This window comes from Penicillium coprophilum (genome assembly GCF_028826855.1).
Source record: "Penicillium coprophilum strain IBT 35676 chromosome Unknown utg000002l_segment0_segment1, whole genome shotgun sequence".
Lineage (NCBI taxonomy): Eukaryota > Fungi > Ascomycota > Eurotiomycetes > Eurotiales > Aspergillaceae > Penicillium > Penicillium coprophilum.
The window spans coordinates 4,396,726-4,414,701 of record NW_026622722.1 but is presented as its reverse complement, the minus strand read 5'-3'; the positions used below and the strand labels follow the sequence as shown (position 1 = coordinate 4,414,701).

The window sequence follows — 17,976 nt, the reverse complement described above, 5'->3', positions numbered from 1 at the left end:
GTAGGTTGTGATAGAAAAACGAAGAACCGCGTCAAGAAAAAAGAGACAAAGAAAACCTTGGATGCCCTCTTTGAATAGCATCTAGGTGTATCATTGAAAATCCCAAGATGTTAAGTAGCTAGATGAATACAGAACTCAGTGAATCCTTGCAGAGCAGAATACTCAATATATGTCCTTTGCTCGAAGGCTGATAGCCAATTAATCAGGTTGAATATACGTAGCTTCTCTCAAATATACGTATATAATGGCATAAAATTATACCCTGAAGCGATATCTGAGAGAGATAGCCTAGCCCTCACTAACCCAGGACACGTATCTATGATCGAGAGCGCAAAATATATCCCTCGCTCTAATTTGTGTTGTAGGAGCTTGGTCCGACAACCATGCCCCGCCACGATACACTGAGAACTACAGACTTACGCTATCCCAATAAGTAATATGATCTCCCGATAAACGCTCGATAGTTCCTGAGAAGACCAGCGAGATCAACTCTCATTATCCTGAAATAATCAACTTATATTAACCACTTTCTATCTGCGCCTAAACAAAGTCCAAGAACAAGAGGACGCCCAGAAATCGAATAAAGCCTTCGAGGGACCTGACATACGATCAGACCTCAATCTGATGTTATATGGCCTCCTGAGAGTAGAAGAGAGCACAGCTATATAACCAGGACAAGCCAAACAATACAATCTAGGCAATACACATAGAGATGAGTCTATCATAAACACTGGTGACAAGCAATATCATGGGCAATCAGTGAACCAAAAGAGATATTTTTGATAATCTGAATAGTGCACTTTTTTGCCAAGCCTAACATCAAATTGGCGGTTTGGCCGAGTGGTCTAAGGCGATTGACTAGAAATCAATTCTCTTCGGAGGCGCATGTTCGAATCATGCAGCCGTCGCTCCTATTTTTTTGCCATCGGTTTTTACTTTCCACGGCTACCCCAGATCCTAGACTGGTATTGCGGCAATCATAGCCGCCAGTAGCCTACCCTTTTTGCCAGCAGTACTATTACGTATCTACGTATTTGGTACAATTTAATATACCAATATCGCCCCAATGCTCTATAAAAGTTATATTACTTTGATACTTATGTAGTTTGATATTTAAAGCTCGATCCAAATATGTGTAGACTACTTGGATTTACTGCTTGACTTTTATTTACTGTGTGTTATATATACTTCTACTTCGTACTAATTTCTACTATACATAGATATATATTATTCATTTTACTGTTCTGCTTTTTGATATTAGCTTTCTACCTACTCTATACTACCACTTATCCCTTTGATATCAAATTCTATGTAGAAATAGAGTAATTACTTGATAAAATTGGTGTAAAAATTAGATCTAAGAGCTATATCATTAAAAGGCTATGTATTAGAGGGTAATGAAAAGCCAGCGGTGAGTTATTACAATCCGGCGGTGGGCTAGGCGGTCGAAATTTACTGTAGGCGAACTACTGGCGCACTCGGGGCGGCTACTGACTTCCGTGAGCCGTACTTATAGCTATTGTGTCTACAACAACTATTAAATGGCGGTTTGGCCGAGTGGTCTAAGGCGATTGACTAGAAATCAATTCTCTTCGGAGGCGCATGTTCGAATCATGCAGCCGTCGTTACATATATCCTTTTTGCTATTTTTGCTAAATTGGGTAGGAACCAGGAGTGGGTATTCGCTACGAAGTGGGACTCTGGTCTGCTAGCCGAATTCTGGTGAACGCCTCAATGGTTGGAGAGTAGCCTTGCCTGTTTCGCTAATTTCGTAAGGTTACTACGATTAAAATTACAAAGTTATCCTATAATGTTAGGCCAGCTGGCCTCAGGGGGAGCATCAATGAGTGATCTTTCATCTTTTCTATGCTGCTTTTTTTGCACATAATTATCAGCGTACGCAATTTATTTCACCGATAGTCGTGTCTGTCTATATTTTCCAGAGATGAGGGGTTCTTCCCAAGAATAGGTTTGATCGCAAAACGGCATCCTTCTCTGAGATATTCACATTTTGTAGATCTTTGCAAGCATTGTTCATTGTAATCTACGCTAGTCTTCCATGAGAGAATTGATCCTCCGACTCCCCTACAATAGTTCGTATCGAGACGGCTATGCCTATTTGTAATTCAGCTTCCACCATTCTCTCGAATAGAAGAATCTTTGAAAGTGTGTTGGGGATTACCTATGGCATGAATAAGTGGCTTATGCTCCAAGCCCATGCGCACCGTAATGCGTGTTCCCCGTCTATCAGACTCAAAATCACCAACTACCCTACCATAGAAGCAGCAAGCATAACAAGCCCACCAAGCCCATCCATTCCCTCGCACCACTCCTCCCATCTTGCGCTAGCCCTCGCTGGGTTATTAGCGGTCATAGATGTATGAACCATCACAGCTCCACTGTAATGCTCACCAAGTTTAACCAACTCTCCGCTTCCTGCCAATCCGAATTCAACCTGGACTCCTCCTTCCCTTTGTCTTTCTGACCTCCAAACTGCCTCATTTCCTGCTTCCCAAAGCTGCTTTTTCGCTGGTAAGGGCGCTAGAACTAAATCGTTTGCCAAATTGCACTTTAACGCGGGATCAAAGTAGAATAGCATGTTGAAAACTTTGTAAATCACAGACAACCTAGATCTCAATCAGCTTGTTTTTGCTTGATTTCAGTGTAAAATACGATAGAGGGAGGACAGACCTTCGTCTTGATTCTTCAAAAAGCCAATCTTTCCAAGTTCCGTCAAGGCTATAGTTTTCCGCAATGTCACTTTCGGTGAGCTTTTGAGCTATGACCTATATTAAATTATTGAATTTAAGCCAATCTAGATCCAAGTCCCGCCTATACTCACTGTCACGCTCGTGATTAAAAGTGGATCAAGGCCATTGTACTCCGTTTCTCCTTCGTCGACCCGGGTAATGATATAAATGACTAACGCTTGCATAGCTGCAAGCAATTCCCATTTAGACCAAGACAGACGCTAAGAACGGTGGTAAGCTTCTACAGCATCTTCTGAACAATACACAACGCATCGTACCTCATCGCATATTCGTTCACACTCCATGCGCACGTTTCTCCAAAACAGTTTTCGACTTCCTTTCATTTCGCCGCCAATCATATGCAATAAGTTGATGCAATTTGTCATTGGCTCTATGAGAACTTCGGCCGATACCAAAAACGGATGAATAAAAGGTGGAAGGGAGTCGTGGCGCAGCATACTCAGGACATAGGATTTCAGATTATGAAACACGAGCTTGGCGGTTCGTTCCATTCCAGCGTTGGGTGTTGATCTCTTAGTGAGTAAGTGAGGGTTTGGAATTGGGGATGCGGGTATTGACCAATTTTTGACAATTGGAGGGTTAATTTGAAGCCCTTGGTCCCTCAGAGGCGATAACTCGAATGTCAGAGAATCCCTCGCAGAGGGAAAATCGCCCGTCATGTTTGTTTGAATGACCCAAGGGTCGAAAAACTCGTTGTTTTGTATTTCGATACCTGGTGCATCCCAGTTGTAATATTCGTTTTCGGGGTTTGCGACCCCTTGATTGAGGACAGCAAGCTCATCACGGCGAATGTTATCGCTATTGACATCCTTTTGTTGATTACTAGGAAAGTCCACTGCATTGCCATTTTGGACACCGCGTCTTCGAGATTTCAGTGACTTAGAAGTATAATGACATTCAATGCCGCTCGCCATGCACCGGGAGCACTTGGGCCTTTTCTTATCGCAACGTGTCTTGGTTCTTGAACAGAAATCACAGGCTCTAGGCCGACCAGTGTAGCCCGCCCCTCGGGACCGACAATAGTACCCGTGTCTTTTCAGAGTAGAGTCTATAATTCATTCAACTTAGTAGGTTGTTGACTCTGTAGGTAGCATCTAGTCAAAATGGGACTTACCCTTATCGAATGGTTTGTTACACTCGGTACACCGCAAAACGGTGTTGGTGTTCTCGGACATTTCAGTTTTGACTGTCGTACATAAATTTTGGAAATCGGGAGTACCTAGATTGTTGTATAGAATAATGTCCATTGGGGTTCCAACGTCAGGAAGGGGTATTTGTCAGCTCGGGGATCTACAAAATGTAAAAGCCGAGACGTCGAGCCACAACTCGAACCTATCTCTAACCACAGTAGTGAACAATGGTCATCTTGTTTCTGAGAGATTTGAGTACACTTGGTTCTCCCGGTTTCTTCAAAATGTCAAATTGCAGGATTCCATGACCGAGTCGACCAATACTTAGACATATAAGTATGGGTCTTCTTCTCCATAAACATTGTTTCCTATCAACAAGCAAAACCAAAACTTGCACATCTTAAAACACTTGGAAGAACTATGGAAGCACCATTCCCTTCCCCAACCACAAAGTGGCACACCAAAGCCTACCAGTCTATATCACCTAGCAGGCCGGAACTTTCAGCTAAAGGCAAGACATTGGTAGTTACCGGAGGGGGTACCGGCATCGGTTCAGAGACTGCTCACCACTTTGCTGAAGCAGGCGTGTCACGAATCGCCCTCCTAGGTCGCAGAGAGCAACCTCTTCTGGAAACAAAAGCCTCCATCGAAAACAAATTTCCACAGATCGAGGTGTTCGTGGCCCCTACCGATATAACGGACAAGGACCAAGTCGATGCAGCTTTTGCCAAATTTGCCATCAAGGGTTCAATCGACATTTTGGTTAGCAATGCGGCTATTATTGGGCCACAGGAAGGCATCAGAAATGTGGACAGCGACAGATTCATTGGAGCCATTCAAGAAAACCTCAAAGGTGCACTCGCTGTTGCCCAGGCCTTTCTCCGGCATGCATCATCAGATGCAGTCGTTATTGAAATCAACTCGTCCGCTGCGCATGTGAATTTTGGTCCTGGTTTTGCTGCCTACAGTGTCGCCAAGCTAGCAGTATTCCGAATTTGGGATTCCTTGGCCTTTGCAAACCCGGACTTACGCGTCTTCCATATCCAGCCTGGTGTCGTGGATACCGCGATGAACAAAGAAGCTGGAGGGGTCAAAGCGACAGGCATCGAAGATCATGGTAAGTGCATGTCGAGATTCTGATAAGCGTGATGGAAGCTAACTTTGATCTAGTTTCTCTGCCGGCGAGCTTTTGTGTTTGGCTTGCGAGCCCCGAAGCTAAATTTTTGAACGGCAAGTATCTATGGGCGAACTGGGACGTTGACGAGCTCAAGGCTAAGGCTGAGGAGATCAAGGAGAGCAGTGATCTTAGTATTGTACTTGGCGGGTGGCCTTTCCAGAATCCCAACTGGAAGACAATGTGGAAGTCGTAGCATTACCATCGCCATACATCACGACTTTGGATGATTTGGAGCGTAAAGTTACCGACAGAGTCATCGTGTCTACGGGCGTATCTAGAGAATTCGAAAGTTTTCAATCTCTCATCTCCCGCGTATACTACATTAGCTTAGAACAAAAAATTTGAATAACTACAACATTTATGTTCCTTTCCAAGACATATTCTACTACATAAGATCATGAGGTTTGGAAAACAGGGCTTCCCATCTGTTCAGCCAAGCCATTGAAGTTAAGTGTAGACCTCCGGGAAGTCCATAGCTGGGCCTGGACTTTGGGCCCCAAACCCAAATCACGGCCCATTCGTTGGGGCCTATAAGGCCCCTATTATATAGCCCATTTAGGGTGTCAAATTAGCATTCCATAATCGCTATTTTCTGACCCTTCTATAAATCCTATAGAGTTTTGAAATTTGAATTCATGATATACCGTTGCTCCTGGATTCCTCGAGTGGGACTTCCAACCAATTTCTACGATTGTACCTGGTCTTTTGTTTGGAAGCTACCCAGGAAACCCTGGCGAACTGCACATCACTCTCTACAAAGTCGATGTGGTAAGTGCTACAGGTCAAGGGCTAGAGTTCTCTTCTTTTTGTGAGCCATATAAATAGCTTCAATGTATGGGTACGAAGTTTGATCGAGGAATATCATATTGCTGGTACCCACAAGACTTGGATAGAAATTGTCGATTCATCTCACTCCCTTAACGCTGCTGCTCTAGTGCAGGCGAGATCCGGAGTTTTTATTCCTTGGATTTCTTGGCGATGACAGTCATCCCATTCAGCTCTTGATGTGCTATAGAGCACGGCCCGAGTTATTACGCGCTTTAAAAATTTAACAGCCTCATTTGAAGGAGACTTATTATACAAGAAAGATGGAGCGGCCAGGTGTCGATGTGGTCAAAGACTTTTCCAAGTAATATTTTGCCATGAAGAAGTGTATCAAAGAGTTGTGATAGGCCAGCAATATTTAGTAGACAGACGTTTGGGAGAATCAACTCGTTCAATATAACTAGCTTTCGTTCTCCCAATCTTTCATTTCGAAGGACGTCATATTCTTTAGAGGACGTGAGAGCTTCACCCAAAGTTCGTTATCCGGATCATCACCTTCAATATACAAGTAGCCAGTATCTGCGCTATCGTTGTATATTCCACTGCATTCGTCTTTGATCTTCTGGGCAGTTTCAAATGAGAGCCACATGTATCTCTCCACAGCTCCTGGATCAACCGGCTGACCGCCATAGATACCGGGAGAACCCCATTCATCTCTGGGATGCTGTCCCCAAGGAATCGCCATATCAGAAAATTGGACAGAAGAATAAGCAAAAGCATCTCTGGGCTCCAAATCAGGCTGTAAACTTGCTTTCACGGTGGTATCGTAAGGGCCAAACTCTGAAATTTCTTTGCTTCCAATAGAATGCTCCTTGACAAATTCCTCGAGGTATTTGAGGTAGAACGGGTTTCTGCTCTGTTTGGCAGCCTCGAAGAAGGACTCCCGTGGAGGGGGCTTCAACGACCTGAAAAGCGATTTGTAGTCACAAAGTATGGCGGTAATTGCAATTTGGTGTCTCATGGACGGACACTTGCTAGCCAGCTCCCGCAACGTATTCTCATTAGGCCTCACCGGCCACCAGATTAGCCAAGGGAGGCAGTCAGAGTCGTCGTCAAGGTCAGAGATATCATTATTCATGATTTTGCGAGCATTTATCGCAGTGCGAATCTCGCGACACTCGCGCTCATTACCCTCGCTGAGTAACTTACCTGGGAGTATGATTCGCCCAGGGTTGGTTTCCAGCTGACAGGCCCACCATCGGGCAAAACTTGTATGGTGATAAATACCGCGAAGAATACAATTGTATTCAGTCTCCGTTCTGAGTCTCCGTGGGTGCATCAATCGAGCGTATCTATCCACATTTCCCTCCCATGCAGCCATTTGTGTGGGAAGGCGTTTGTCAAGAAGTGGAAGATTAGGCGGAAGAGGCATCCATAAATACTCAGAGTCTCCTGGACCGAGTTTCGCACCTAGGTCAAGTATCGTATCGCGATCTACTTTACTGACTATTTCTTTTAGCCCAATAAACCCATCTTCCTCAATGTCAATATCATCTGCAGTTGTTTCGGGCAAATTTTGGGGAGGAAGAACACGCTGGCTTAAAGCCCTTCGGGGCTTCATATTGCCATTAAGAAAAGCGGGTGCTTGTGGGCTTTCAAGATTAACCGATCGAGTGAAATCATCCATAACAGCCCATCTTTGAGGGGCCGACATGATAATTTTATAGATATCGGCGTCTTCGGAAACATTGCGGGCTTCTTCGGCAATAGACACGTCTGGCAGAAGATCCAATTCCTTGTAAAGATCCGTATAGCAAGCAACAGCACATGCGCGGCCGACTTGATAGCGCATCGATGAATATCGACGGACAAGCTCGCGGTAGGTTTCTTCCGATGCAGGCTCTGGGTACCAAATGCAGTATGGCTCAGTGGCAGGATTTTGCATGTTGGGGATAATGTTACTCATTATCAGGCGAGCATTGCGGGCGCGAGAAAATTGATGAGCCTGGCTATCGTTGCCGGAGCATAGCTCAATGATTTCTGGGCTTGCCGCAAATTGGAGTGAATCACGAATCCCGCGAATCACTGCTCTACGATGCCAAAGAGAGGTCACATCGGATGGGACCTTTTCCCCTTTTATTGCCGCGATGCACTGATCGAGGTCGTATTCAGCGGATTGTCTGCTCGTGCGGACTGATAGGCTCTTGGGGGAAATGACAGAGCTTTCCCCTGCAACCTGGGTAGCCATGATGATAGATAGCGCAGGTGCGTGAGGCTGGTAATAGAAGGATGAAAGAAAGGAGAAAGGCAGGAAAGCGGAAGGTGCTGTGCCCCGCAGGGATTTAAAGGCGAAAACAATAAATTTGATTTTTGAAGCGATTTACGAGATTCAACTCCCTCAGATTACCGGTGTTGAATTGTTCGTCTTATTTGTCACATAAAACTGATTGTTTTCAGATCCGTGCCTAAAAGCATTTTAGAAAGGGCGATGCGATTAGTTTATTGAAAGTACACAATACTTCGATAATACTACTAATCAAAGTCTATAGTACCTACCTAGGTATTAAAATAAGGATATGCTGACACCCGTAAAATCGAGAAGCTTAACATAACCTTTCCTAGTAGCCCAGAAAAAGTACGAATTAAATTGCCAAAGCTAGGGAAATTTATATAGTGAATATACCCAATGTTTTATGGCGCGGTAAGTACTTACGATGAAAGTGGTCAAGATTCCTCGTTGTTCGGTTTGGCATACTTATGTTTTACTGGAGAGATACATTCTTCATGCTAGCTAGACGCTGCCTTTTTAAGATCATGATTCTTAGCCGCAGAGTTCTCCTTGCAGTATCACGACACCTTAGGTATCCATATCTAATACCAGGGCTTCGAAGACAATATTTCAGTATCCGCTGTGCTGAGACTTTTACATATAGTGCTAACAAACGAAAATGCCGCAAAGAGTGCGAAAGGACCAAAGGCATGGATGCTATTAGTCGTATTTGGAAATCCTTAGTGATGCCGAAGCTCAGCGACTTTTGATAGACATAAGCAATGACTATAATTGTTCCCCGAATCGGGGTAGGGCACATCTCCGAGGCCCTTAAGAGAAAATAGGCGCCTTTATAGATCTGAAGCCGACTGCAAAGAAACAGATGGCTACAATAGCGATCCACGCAATAGGTGAGGGGTCCTCTTCACCGGACAGGTCAGATACACTAAGGTAGGCAGAGAGGTAGATAAAGCAGATAATGTTGAATAAGAAGCAGATGAGGAGATGCGGGCGACTACCTTAGCGGTCTTTGATTACAGGTGCGTAGAGGAAAACGCTGACAGCCTTGATCATACCTCGATCATGGAAAGAAAAGGGTTACGGCAACATATTCAAATTGCTCCGAGCTAGAATTCGGCTGTTTTGAATCAGGAAATTATAGAAGAATGAGATTTCTCGCCCAATTTGCATATTGCAGCCTGTCGTGCCTTTGCCTGAATTGTGCGAGGACTTTCAGTCCCAAATAGTACAGAAAACCCTTCAATGGCCTCTTGAGACTGCTCTTCTGATTTGTGTACCTTTCCCATTTTCATCAAAACCTCTGCGAGTTCAATCTTTGCCGAGAAGACGTCTGGATGCTTTGGACCTAAAGCTCTGGACTCCGTTTCAATGAGGTCAGTCAGAATCATTTCCGCTTTTTGAAACTGGTTTGAAAGTAGATAGGCTCGTGACAAGTTGAAAATTGTCATTGTTGTACCAATGTGAGTTACCCCCAAGGTTCGCGTGGCGATTTCTCGCGTCGGAATCAATAGCACTATTGCATCCTCCGCGTAGCCTTGGGCGCAATATACCTTGGCTAGATCGTTGATTGACCATAGCGTATGAGCATGTTCATTACCGAGGAGTCGTTTCCTACAATCAAGAACAAATGATACTAGCTTTTCGGCCTCCTCAATCTCTTTGAGTGCCAAGCAAGTCATCCCAAGGTCTTGCATTGTCTCGAGGGTGTCCAGATGAGTGGAGCCAAACAGTTTCGCTCTCCCTTCCCATGCCCGCAAAAGTAGTTCCTGTGCTTTCTTCAGGTCCACCAAATGCAAACGTGTCCGACCAAAGCTATGCATAGCACTGAGCGTGTAGGGATGATCCGGCCCCATTATCTGGGCCAACCCCTCATATGCTTGTTGCGCCAGTTTGTCGGCTTTCGAGATAGAACCGCACAGCCAAAGTGTACGACTCAAACTGTCCATAGCTTGAAGGGTCCTTGGGTCAAAGGGGCCCAATTTCCCCTTGCTGAGATCCCAAATTGAAGATTGAAGCCTTAAAGCTTTTGCTGCTTGACTTGAATTCCAGTAGCTCCGGGAAAGCACCGCCATGGCATCTAAAGCCTCAAAGCTGTCTTTTCCAAGTAAATCGCCCTGGGCGCGGAGAATTTTTTCTTGTATGGCGGCGGCATCGACCCATCGACCTCCTTCCGCGTAGACAGTGGAAAATCGCTTGAATTGACCCATATTCGAATTATTGAATTCTAGACCTTTGCGGGAATCGGAATAGTCAACCCTCAAACAAGAATCTATATGTGGCACTAGACACCGTCGGTATACAAGTTCTGAGTCTTCTGATATTGTGGTGATAGACTCAGCCAATATCCGAGATGCGATACTGCCCCAAATCTTTTGGGCTTTTCCTTGCAGTCGTTCTCGCGCCCAGAATTGAACCATTGGATGCATTGAATAGCTTCCGAGGTTGACATTCTGTAGAATCAAGGAATACGACCAAAGTAGGTGAATTGCCTTGCGAAAGCGGAGTTTGTCCCAGGAATTTGCAGTCTGGGAGAAAATACGAGGCAGCCGTCCCTCGGCAAACATCGTAAACCAACCTCCATATCCACTTGAAAGCGTAACTAAATCTCCCGGAATTTTTGAGATCCTGTCAGCGAGGCCGCTGACAGTATCGAGCTCTCCATGGCTAAAAGATTTTCCCAGGCCTTCTCGAAAAGCGTGCCTGGTATTTGATCAAAGTGGAGGAATGCCATGACGTGAAGCATCTCGATGGCATCCTTCGCCTCATCTGTTGTGAGGCTTCGTATCTTGTTGTAGGAGACTTCGAATGTTGTGAAAACCGTATGTGCATATGAGCCTTGACCTTGCTGGATCCCATTGAGGAAGAGCTTCTTCTTATAGGAATTGAAAACATCTAGGTAGTCCTCCAAGGAACATATGTTCTGGCGAATGGATGCACCAGCCTGTATCAAAGCGAGTGGTAGACAACCCAAGGCTTGCACAATGGGACGAGCGGTGGCTCTTGTGTTCACATCATGAAGGTCACTGACGATGGCGGACCTGAGAAGTAGAGTTATCGAATCTTCCTCCTCAAGGTTTGTAAACTCCTCAAACCCAACTGTTGCATGAACTCTGCAGTCAGGGTTTCGAGAAGTTACTAAAATATGCCCCTTAGCACCCAAAGGAAAGTATCTGGAGTAGTCAAACTCTGCATCATCTGCATTGTCAATGACCAGTAGCCAAGGCCTATCCTGCGTTGACAACCAGTAAAGGCCGGACTCCAACTTTTCCTCCACTTTGCCAATACGGGCAAGACCCGAAAAAGCCTGCTCAGCAGCTTTTGGGCTACTTGCATCAATCCAAAATACCCCCCAGAAACTAAGGATGAATATATTAGCATTTTTAAGATATTTATTCCAAGTGATCTACTTGGGAGGAGGTAGTCGATCTTACTTGTCTCGATTATCTGAAGCGAATTTCAAGCAGAACTGAGTCTTTCCAGATCCCCCCATACCGTACAACACAAAGCGCTTTTGACGTATAGTTGGCGCCAGTAGCTTTTCTTGGAGTGATTGGGCAAGCCCCTCTCTTCCTGTGTAATTGTCGCTTACGGCGAGTGGGACGATAAAATGTTGATTCTGAGAGTCTGAGGCGGGCTGAAGTGTGAACTTGACAGGTTTGTTGTCGTGATGTATGTCGAACGCCAGAATCTCCGTGGCTTCATGTCCCCTTCGCGCAGCAAGAAAGGAATGGGATTCCCGGTGTCGCGAAGCTATCAATGGGCCAGCTAGTTTGATAAACCTGTGGATGATCCCACATGTCAACTTGTAGCCAGGTTGCTCGCGGTCACCAAATTTGCACATCTGTGAATGGGTTGCAGGAAGTCCGGAGCGCCCGGTATCATCCCATGGCGGGGCCGCTGAAGAGTAACTGACAATGTGTCCTGAGCCAATGGACCTCGATGTCTCAAGTGTTTCCCAAAAGTTGTGAACATAGAAGTTCTTCAGAAGAGGAGAGAATTGCTCGGAGATGGTCTGGAGAGTCTCCGATCTCTTCTCCATAGATGCGATGAGATGGCTTCGATCCTTGAGAACACCCTTCAACCCTTTTGCTAGGAGGGACCATCTGGCCTTCTCTATCCCTTCATGAGGAGTGCCAAAGAATATCAAGCCGAAAGTAGAAGTAAACACAGAATACAGGTGCGTCATCTTCGCAGAAGTGCAAGTAGAGGCGTAAATAAGGGCTTTCTTGACAATCAAGCCACCAAGACCATGGCACAGAAAAATTATCGGTCGCTGTATGGAATCATCATGCTCTCTCTCGGCATTAAGCTCTTCCACCAAAGTTTGAGCATGGTGCGATATCCGATCGGCCGAACTGCTACTGAAGAACGAGGTAGCATCGGCTTTGTAATTTATAGTGAAGATACGAGCTTTGAACCCTTCGTTAGGGAGCAGGTCGCGCAACCAAAAACACCCATTGCTGGGATGGATCCAAGCCGTCCTTCCATCTTCATCTAGCCCATGAACTGCAACAATACTGCTCATTTAGCAAGGTCCATTCGCGGTTAGCCTGCGTTTGAAAGCTTACTCGACACATAGATCGTCCCACTTCCCGTCAGTGGATACTGGGAAAATTGTTTCTATGGCCATTGAGACCGTTGGAAATTGATGGTAGGATCTCACAAACCTACTGAAACTTAAAGATTATGACAACTATTTAGGAAAACATGTATATCTGAAAAATTTATCGCCGATCGAGAAGAGGGGGTGTCTTCGCCAACAAGAAACCGGGTTGAATGAAGCGCCTAGATTGACGCTGTTTCAAATTGCCCACCTGCAGCTATTGCTACTTACTAATACACATTTTATCACCTAGTTAGTACACAAACTACCAAATCAAGCCAAGGATGGCTACTTTGACGGACTGAAGCCGATTTATAGGCTGGACTGGACTAGCCAATCTGCTTCCTAATACGCAGATGTGCTCGCATGCCGGTTAATGCAGGCCACATCACACGGCGCCAATGCATCACGCTGAAAGCGCATAATACCCTTGTATTGCCCCGGAGATGCCTAAAAATACTCTACAGAGTACGGAGTAAACCGCGTGCACTTGATTCAGCCCCTTAACCCAGTCATTCGAAATAGTTTCACAATTTATCACGCGATCTTTGTTTCATAAAAGTTACCGACATTTCGACGGGGACGCATTGGAGATGGCACCACTTATTCGGTCCAACATCCTTCGGGGACATCATATCGTGCCTTGTGTATCAAAGCATTCAAGCTCATGCCTTGTACAAGGTTTGTTGGACTTTGCTTATGAAATTGAGAAGAGTCGTTGAAACAAACTCGGTTCGAAAAGTCAGACCAGATAGATCTTAAACTATGATTGAGGATCGAAGCTAAACAGATGGCTCGTCAATTTAAATACATACGATATATAAAATGGATCAAGCCTTCACCCTCATCACGGAAATCCCTTGCAGACCCTATCAGTATGTAGGGTGCCTAAACTCGGTGCCTCGAACACGACTGAGCTTCCGTGATTTTTCAAGCACGCCATGCAGCTTGGTGAGACTACGTATGTTTCAATAATTGTATACCAAAATAGGCGCTGTGGTTTGATTAGATGCAGGACGGAACTATCTATAGATAGATAACAGATCTATGAAAAGAATTGAAACAAATGCGTTGACTGATCTAGCTTTCGTGGCGATCTTTACTTGTTCTAGTCCGTAAAGTCCCCTGGATCGAGAAAAGTACAGAGGAGATTGCCTCGAGGGGAGATCTTATAACCAAGCCCCAACCATTCTTTCTGCCAAGGCTTATTGTCATATCGTATCATCATATGAAGCATTGACTTTCCATACCTTTGAACATGCCTCGAACGGGTTCCTTTCATAATGGCATTATTGAACTATTCAGACCTAGCGAACAGCCTATAGATATTGAGTATGTGCTCGCCTTGAGACAAATCGTAATACTAGCTGACCATTTGGTTCGAATAGTATCGTCGCTGTTCATGGTCTGCAAGGTGACGCCCGGCGAACATGGACCCATGAAGCTTCAAAAGTGTGCTGGCTTAGCGACCTTCTTCCCAACTACATCAAGAATGCCCGGGTCCTGTCGTGGGGGTATAACGCCAACACAAATTCTTTGGGCGGTAAGGCAACAAGCTCAGACCGGATCCTACAGCATGCTGGGACGCTTATCGAGGAGCTCCAAAATGACAGAGAGGTCAGTAGCGGTGTACACTGTGAAAAATATTCGTTGCTGGTTTTGATTTTCCAAACCGTGCTCCCATGGCTGCCTTGGACTGGGAGAGAGTGTGCCCTCAAGTCACAATTTACAAATAATGGGACATTTCTAAAACAATGTGTTCTTGTCAATGGTCCACCTTGGTTTTGACTTCATGTGCTGTGAATCTAAGAGACAACGGATTTTCTAGCTAACCGTGACTAGTTCGAGGATGCCACCGAGAGACCCATCATTTTCGTATGTCATTCTCTAGGAGGTATCATAGTCAAAAGAGCCCTCACTTTATCCCAAGGTCGCACGTCAGCAAAGAGCGCTCGACTTCACAGGATTTATACTTGCACATACGGCATTTTGTTTTTTGGCACTCCCCATAGTGGTTCCAGCAAAGCACGCCAGCTTGACACCATCCACAAGCTAGCGTCCTTCATTGTCCCTAAACGGGTCGCTCGCTTCGAAACAAATCTAGTCACTGGAATCGAGGATGATTCCGAAACAATTCAAAACATCGCCGAGGACTTTTCCCCATTGATGTCACGGTATCATATAATGTTTTTGTGGGAGCAGTTTCGCACCGATTTGAAATATACGATGGACTATATCGTGGATCGCGAGAGCGCCGCACCAATATTAGATGGAACGGACAGATGTGGTATTGCCGCAGATCACCGGGGCATTTGCAAATTTGAGAATGTCGACTCTCCGGGCTTCAAGGTTGTTATTGTCGCTCTCAAGCGTTACTGCATGGCCGCACCAACAAGGATCAAGGAAAGGCTCATGGAGAGTGCAAAGTCTTTGAGCGAGAAAAGAAGATACGAAGCCATGGAGCTTGTTGGGGAGTCACCAGTCTCTCCCATATCTCCTGTCTCGAATTTTTCTTCTCTTTCGGACGGATCTTCGTTGTCTTATACAACAAATCGGCTGAAAATGAAAAGAGACGCCGAGGGGTCAAAGTAGTCGCTCTTTTCTAATGTCAGGTCATGCTTAGCACGCACTTTGCTCGTGATAAAGCGAGTTTTGGTTGAAGTGAGGATTTGAGGCTGGAGAGGTAGAAACGGAGAAGGAAAGAAGGCTCCTCATAGCTCTTTTTTGTCATGATGGGAAAATGTGCCTTTTGCTCTACGGGCAGAATATTTGGATGAGGGATATTCAGGTGGCTGAATATCTGCCCTGGGTGCCCTCAATGTCGCGGCGAGCCGCCCACGCCGGAACCGTGGGCGCTAGATGACCTTCACCTCAGACATGCTGTTGTATGAATTTTATCTTTTTTTCTATTTTGATTGTTTGCTGATGGTGGAGGATGGAGGGTAGCGGAAGGGGGCAAGATACTGATAGCCAGTCTCACGAGGCAATTTTGTTTCGTATAAAAACTCAAACAATGCTATTTGCATCATGAAACCTAGTCAGATATCACATCTCACGAATGAAAATTGCCTTTGTCGTCTTCAAGAATCGAATTCGTTCGTCGCATTATCATGTGCGCTCTGTTGTCCATGGGATGTTGCGATTTCTCCCTGATCTTTTCCAAGCTCTCATCAAATCGTTTCCAGACACCCAGGACCATCTCAATATGCTCGACCTGAACCGGCTTCTTCTGAAAGCGTGCGATTGTCCGGGCGGTATGGACTGCATTTGCAATCTCTCTGCCATTCATCTTGACCAGCAGGAAAGCCCCCATGGCCTCATCAAGATCCACAGAGTTTTCTTCGCTTGGTATAGATTTCAAAGTTTGCAACCAGAGTAGTTCTCTAGTCTTAAGGCCTGGCGAAGTATATTCAAGTGCAAGATGGATGCGAGACTTCATCGCTTTGTCAAAAGACTTAATACGATTAGTGGTCAGAAAAACAATGCCGCTAAAGTACTCTAATTCCTTCAAAAAAACTAAATCCTTGCGTATTAGCTTTGCTTTCAGCAATTGCAGTGGGCTTCCTACCAGCTACGAGAGCGTTTCGATATGAAGTGTCGCCGTGGTCCTCTCGAGCCTCAAGGAAAACATCTGCTTCGTCCATTAGGACAATCGCCTTCCAGGTTGTTGCATATTGCAGAAGAAGTTTGAGACGGAATTCAAACGCCGCAGGACTTTTTCACGTCAGCTATCTCCAATTTCACATGACTGGGCAACTGTACTTTTCCGATTGATTAAGCTCTCCTAGAGAGGTCATCATAATCGCCCTTTTTGATCCCTCGGCGGCGGTCTCAGCGGTCAATGTTTTACCAGACCCCGGTGATCCATGCAGTAAAACAACCAGGCCCTTTCCTTTCTGGAGGCTTTGGTCGCGTGCGTCTTCCGGGTATGAGTGAGACGTGACTAAAGACTGAAGCACGAGTTTTTCGTGATCACCAATGATCAGGGAATCCCAGGCATTTTCTTTCCATTTAACATCTTCAATGGAGTCAATGAAAAACCGGCACCATTCTTTGCGACTTAGAGAAAATCCATACTCATATGGTGGACAGCATAGTGGCTCGGGGGTCTTGGCCTGAACACTGCCTGCATTTGAATACTGGTCCTCCTGAAAGGTCTTGCGGTCCAGTATGACCCTTCCAAGCTCGGTATAAGGTATCCAAACTCCTTCAAAGTCAGCCATTCTGGGATGATAATAACTGTAGTCAGGTTCCTTAAGATACTGGGCATGTCCATCGTAAGACATAGTAGCTACCCCCTGTAGTGCGAGAAACCTTTGACCGCGAGCTATCAGTCGCTCTTCGAGATCCCCCTGTTCATCGACAAATCTACGAGGAAAACACGGGAGCTCGGTAATGACAGCCGGATTTTCGGCGGCAAAGCTTCGTTTTTGGTATATCCGAAAAATTTTGGAATCTTCGCCGGTGATAGTCCCATCGTGATCTGTATAGAGACAGTGGACCTCCAGATAAGGCCCGTCTGAGGTACTTTCCTCATAGGCAGTCTTTTGACATCGCAGCAACCAAGGATGGCCCATGAACTTGGTGTAAACTAAGTCTCCCGGACGGAAGATGCACCAAGCGTTCCAGAATGTAATTTGCTTGTTCCGTACCATACCCACAAGGCGCTCTCGCTCGGGTCCAATTTCATGATTCATGAAGTCGAACAGCAGATTGAGATGCATGCGCTCGTCAGCATCCTTGGTCGTTTGTCGGCGTTCATCCAATTCTTCCCAATAATGCAGAAGGATCTGAAATGGTGCCTGGAGTTCAAAGGGAGAGGTGAAATCTGCCGGAACGGTTGGGTAGAAGCCGATTACTTCTCGGAAGACATTCGTCAGTCGCTTAGAATTGATTTGCAGGGTAGTTTCTTTGAGTTGGTTCTTTTCGCCTAGGAAGCGATTCACGACTAATGCATAAGGACTGTCCTTGTCTCCGAGAGCAAGCCGAGAAAAGGGATTCGAGATTGTCTCAATGGATACAGTTCCGTCTTTCTTCGGGGTGTGGCGATAGACTTTGAACTCGCACTTTTCTCCAGTCAGGTCTTCGGTGGGATCCATGTTACTGGACTGAATCGGGTTTGTTTGTTTTACTGTGAGCTATGCGCGAAGGAGATGCGGACGGCTATTTATGCCGCTCATGTCAGCTAAATCATCTTATTAGGGAATCTAATCCAAGCGCAATACGTAAGCTTCTCACAT

General features: G+C 45.5%; 8 protein-coding genes across 8 annotated transcripts; 2 read left to right on the top strand and 6 right to left on the bottom strand.

Annotated features, from left to right (window-relative positions):
* Positions 1-2,266: 2,266 nt before the first annotated feature.
* Positions 2,267-2,599, bottom strand: N7500_003710 (uncharacterized protein; the record flags this gene model as incomplete). The annotated part of the gene is made up of 1 exon (XM_056674856.1): positions 2,267-2,599. One exon carries the CDS (start codon positions 2,597-2,599, stop codon positions 2,267-2,269), a length of 333 nt encoding a protein of 110 aa, XP_056535381.1.
* A 1,043-nt stretch (positions 2,600-3,642) lies between these two features.
* On the bottom strand, positions 3,643-3,946 carry N7500_003709 (uncharacterized protein; the record flags this gene model as incomplete). The annotated part of the gene is made up of 2 exons (XM_056674855.1): positions 3,643-3,803; positions 3,886-3,946. The coding sequence occupies 2 exons, from the start codon at positions 3,944-3,946 to the stop codon at positions 3,643-3,645; spliced, it is 222 nt and encodes a 73-aa protein (XP_056535380.1).
* A 375-nt stretch (positions 3,947-4,321) lies between these two features.
* N7500_003708 (SDR family NAD(P)-dependent oxidoreductase) lies at positions 4,322-5,271 on the top strand (the record flags this gene model as incomplete). Its single annotated transcript, XM_056674854.1, has 2 exons — positions 4,322-5,018; positions 5,072-5,271. The coding sequence occupies 2 exons, from the start codon at positions 4,322-4,324 to the stop codon at positions 5,269-5,271; spliced, it is 897 nt and encodes a 298-aa protein (XP_056535379.1).
* A 1,032-nt stretch (positions 5,272-6,303) lies between these two features.
* Positions 6,304-8,091, bottom strand: N7500_003707 (uncharacterized protein; the record flags this gene model as incomplete). The annotated part of the gene is made up of 1 exon (XM_056674853.1): positions 6,304-8,091. The coding sequence occupies one exon, from the start codon at positions 8,089-8,091 to the stop codon at positions 6,304-6,306; it is 1,788 nt and encodes a 595-aa protein (XP_056535378.1).
* Positions 8,092-9,260: 1,169 nt separating this feature from the next.
* N7500_003706 (uncharacterized protein) lies at positions 9,261-10,340 on the bottom strand (the record flags this gene model as incomplete). Its single annotated transcript, XM_056674852.1, has 1 exon — positions 9,261-10,340. One exon carries the CDS (start codon positions 10,338-10,340, stop codon positions 9,261-9,263), a length of 1,080 nt encoding a protein of 359 aa, XP_056535377.1.
* Positions 10,341-10,732: 392 nt separating this feature from the next.
* On the bottom strand, positions 10,733-12,763 carry N7500_003705 (uncharacterized protein; the record flags this gene model as incomplete). The annotated part of the gene is made up of 3 exons (XM_056674851.1): positions 10,733-11,489; positions 11,565-12,650; positions 12,702-12,763. 3 exons carry the CDS (start codon positions 12,761-12,763, stop codon positions 10,733-10,735), a joined length of 1,905 nt encoding a protein of 634 aa, XP_056535376.1.
* Positions 12,764-13,994: 1,231 nt separating this feature from the next.
* Positions 13,995-15,328, top strand: N7500_003704 (esterase/lipase family protein; the record flags this gene model as incomplete). The annotated part of the gene is made up of 3 exons (XM_056674850.1): positions 13,995-14,068; positions 14,125-14,353; positions 14,579-15,328. The coding sequence occupies 3 exons, from the start codon at positions 13,995-13,997 to the stop codon at positions 15,326-15,328; spliced, it is 1,053 nt and encodes a 350-aa protein (XP_056535375.1).
* A 460-nt stretch (positions 15,329-15,788) lies between these two features.
* N7500_003703 (ATPase AAA-type core) lies at positions 15,789-17,835 on the bottom strand (the record flags this gene model as incomplete). The annotated part of the gene is made up of 3 exons (XM_056674849.1): positions 15,789-16,252; positions 16,305-16,450; positions 16,499-17,835. The coding sequence occupies 3 exons, from the start codon at positions 17,833-17,835 to the stop codon at positions 15,789-15,791; spliced, it is 1,947 nt and encodes a 648-aa protein (XP_056535374.1).
* Positions 17,836-17,976: the final 141 nt, after the last annotated feature.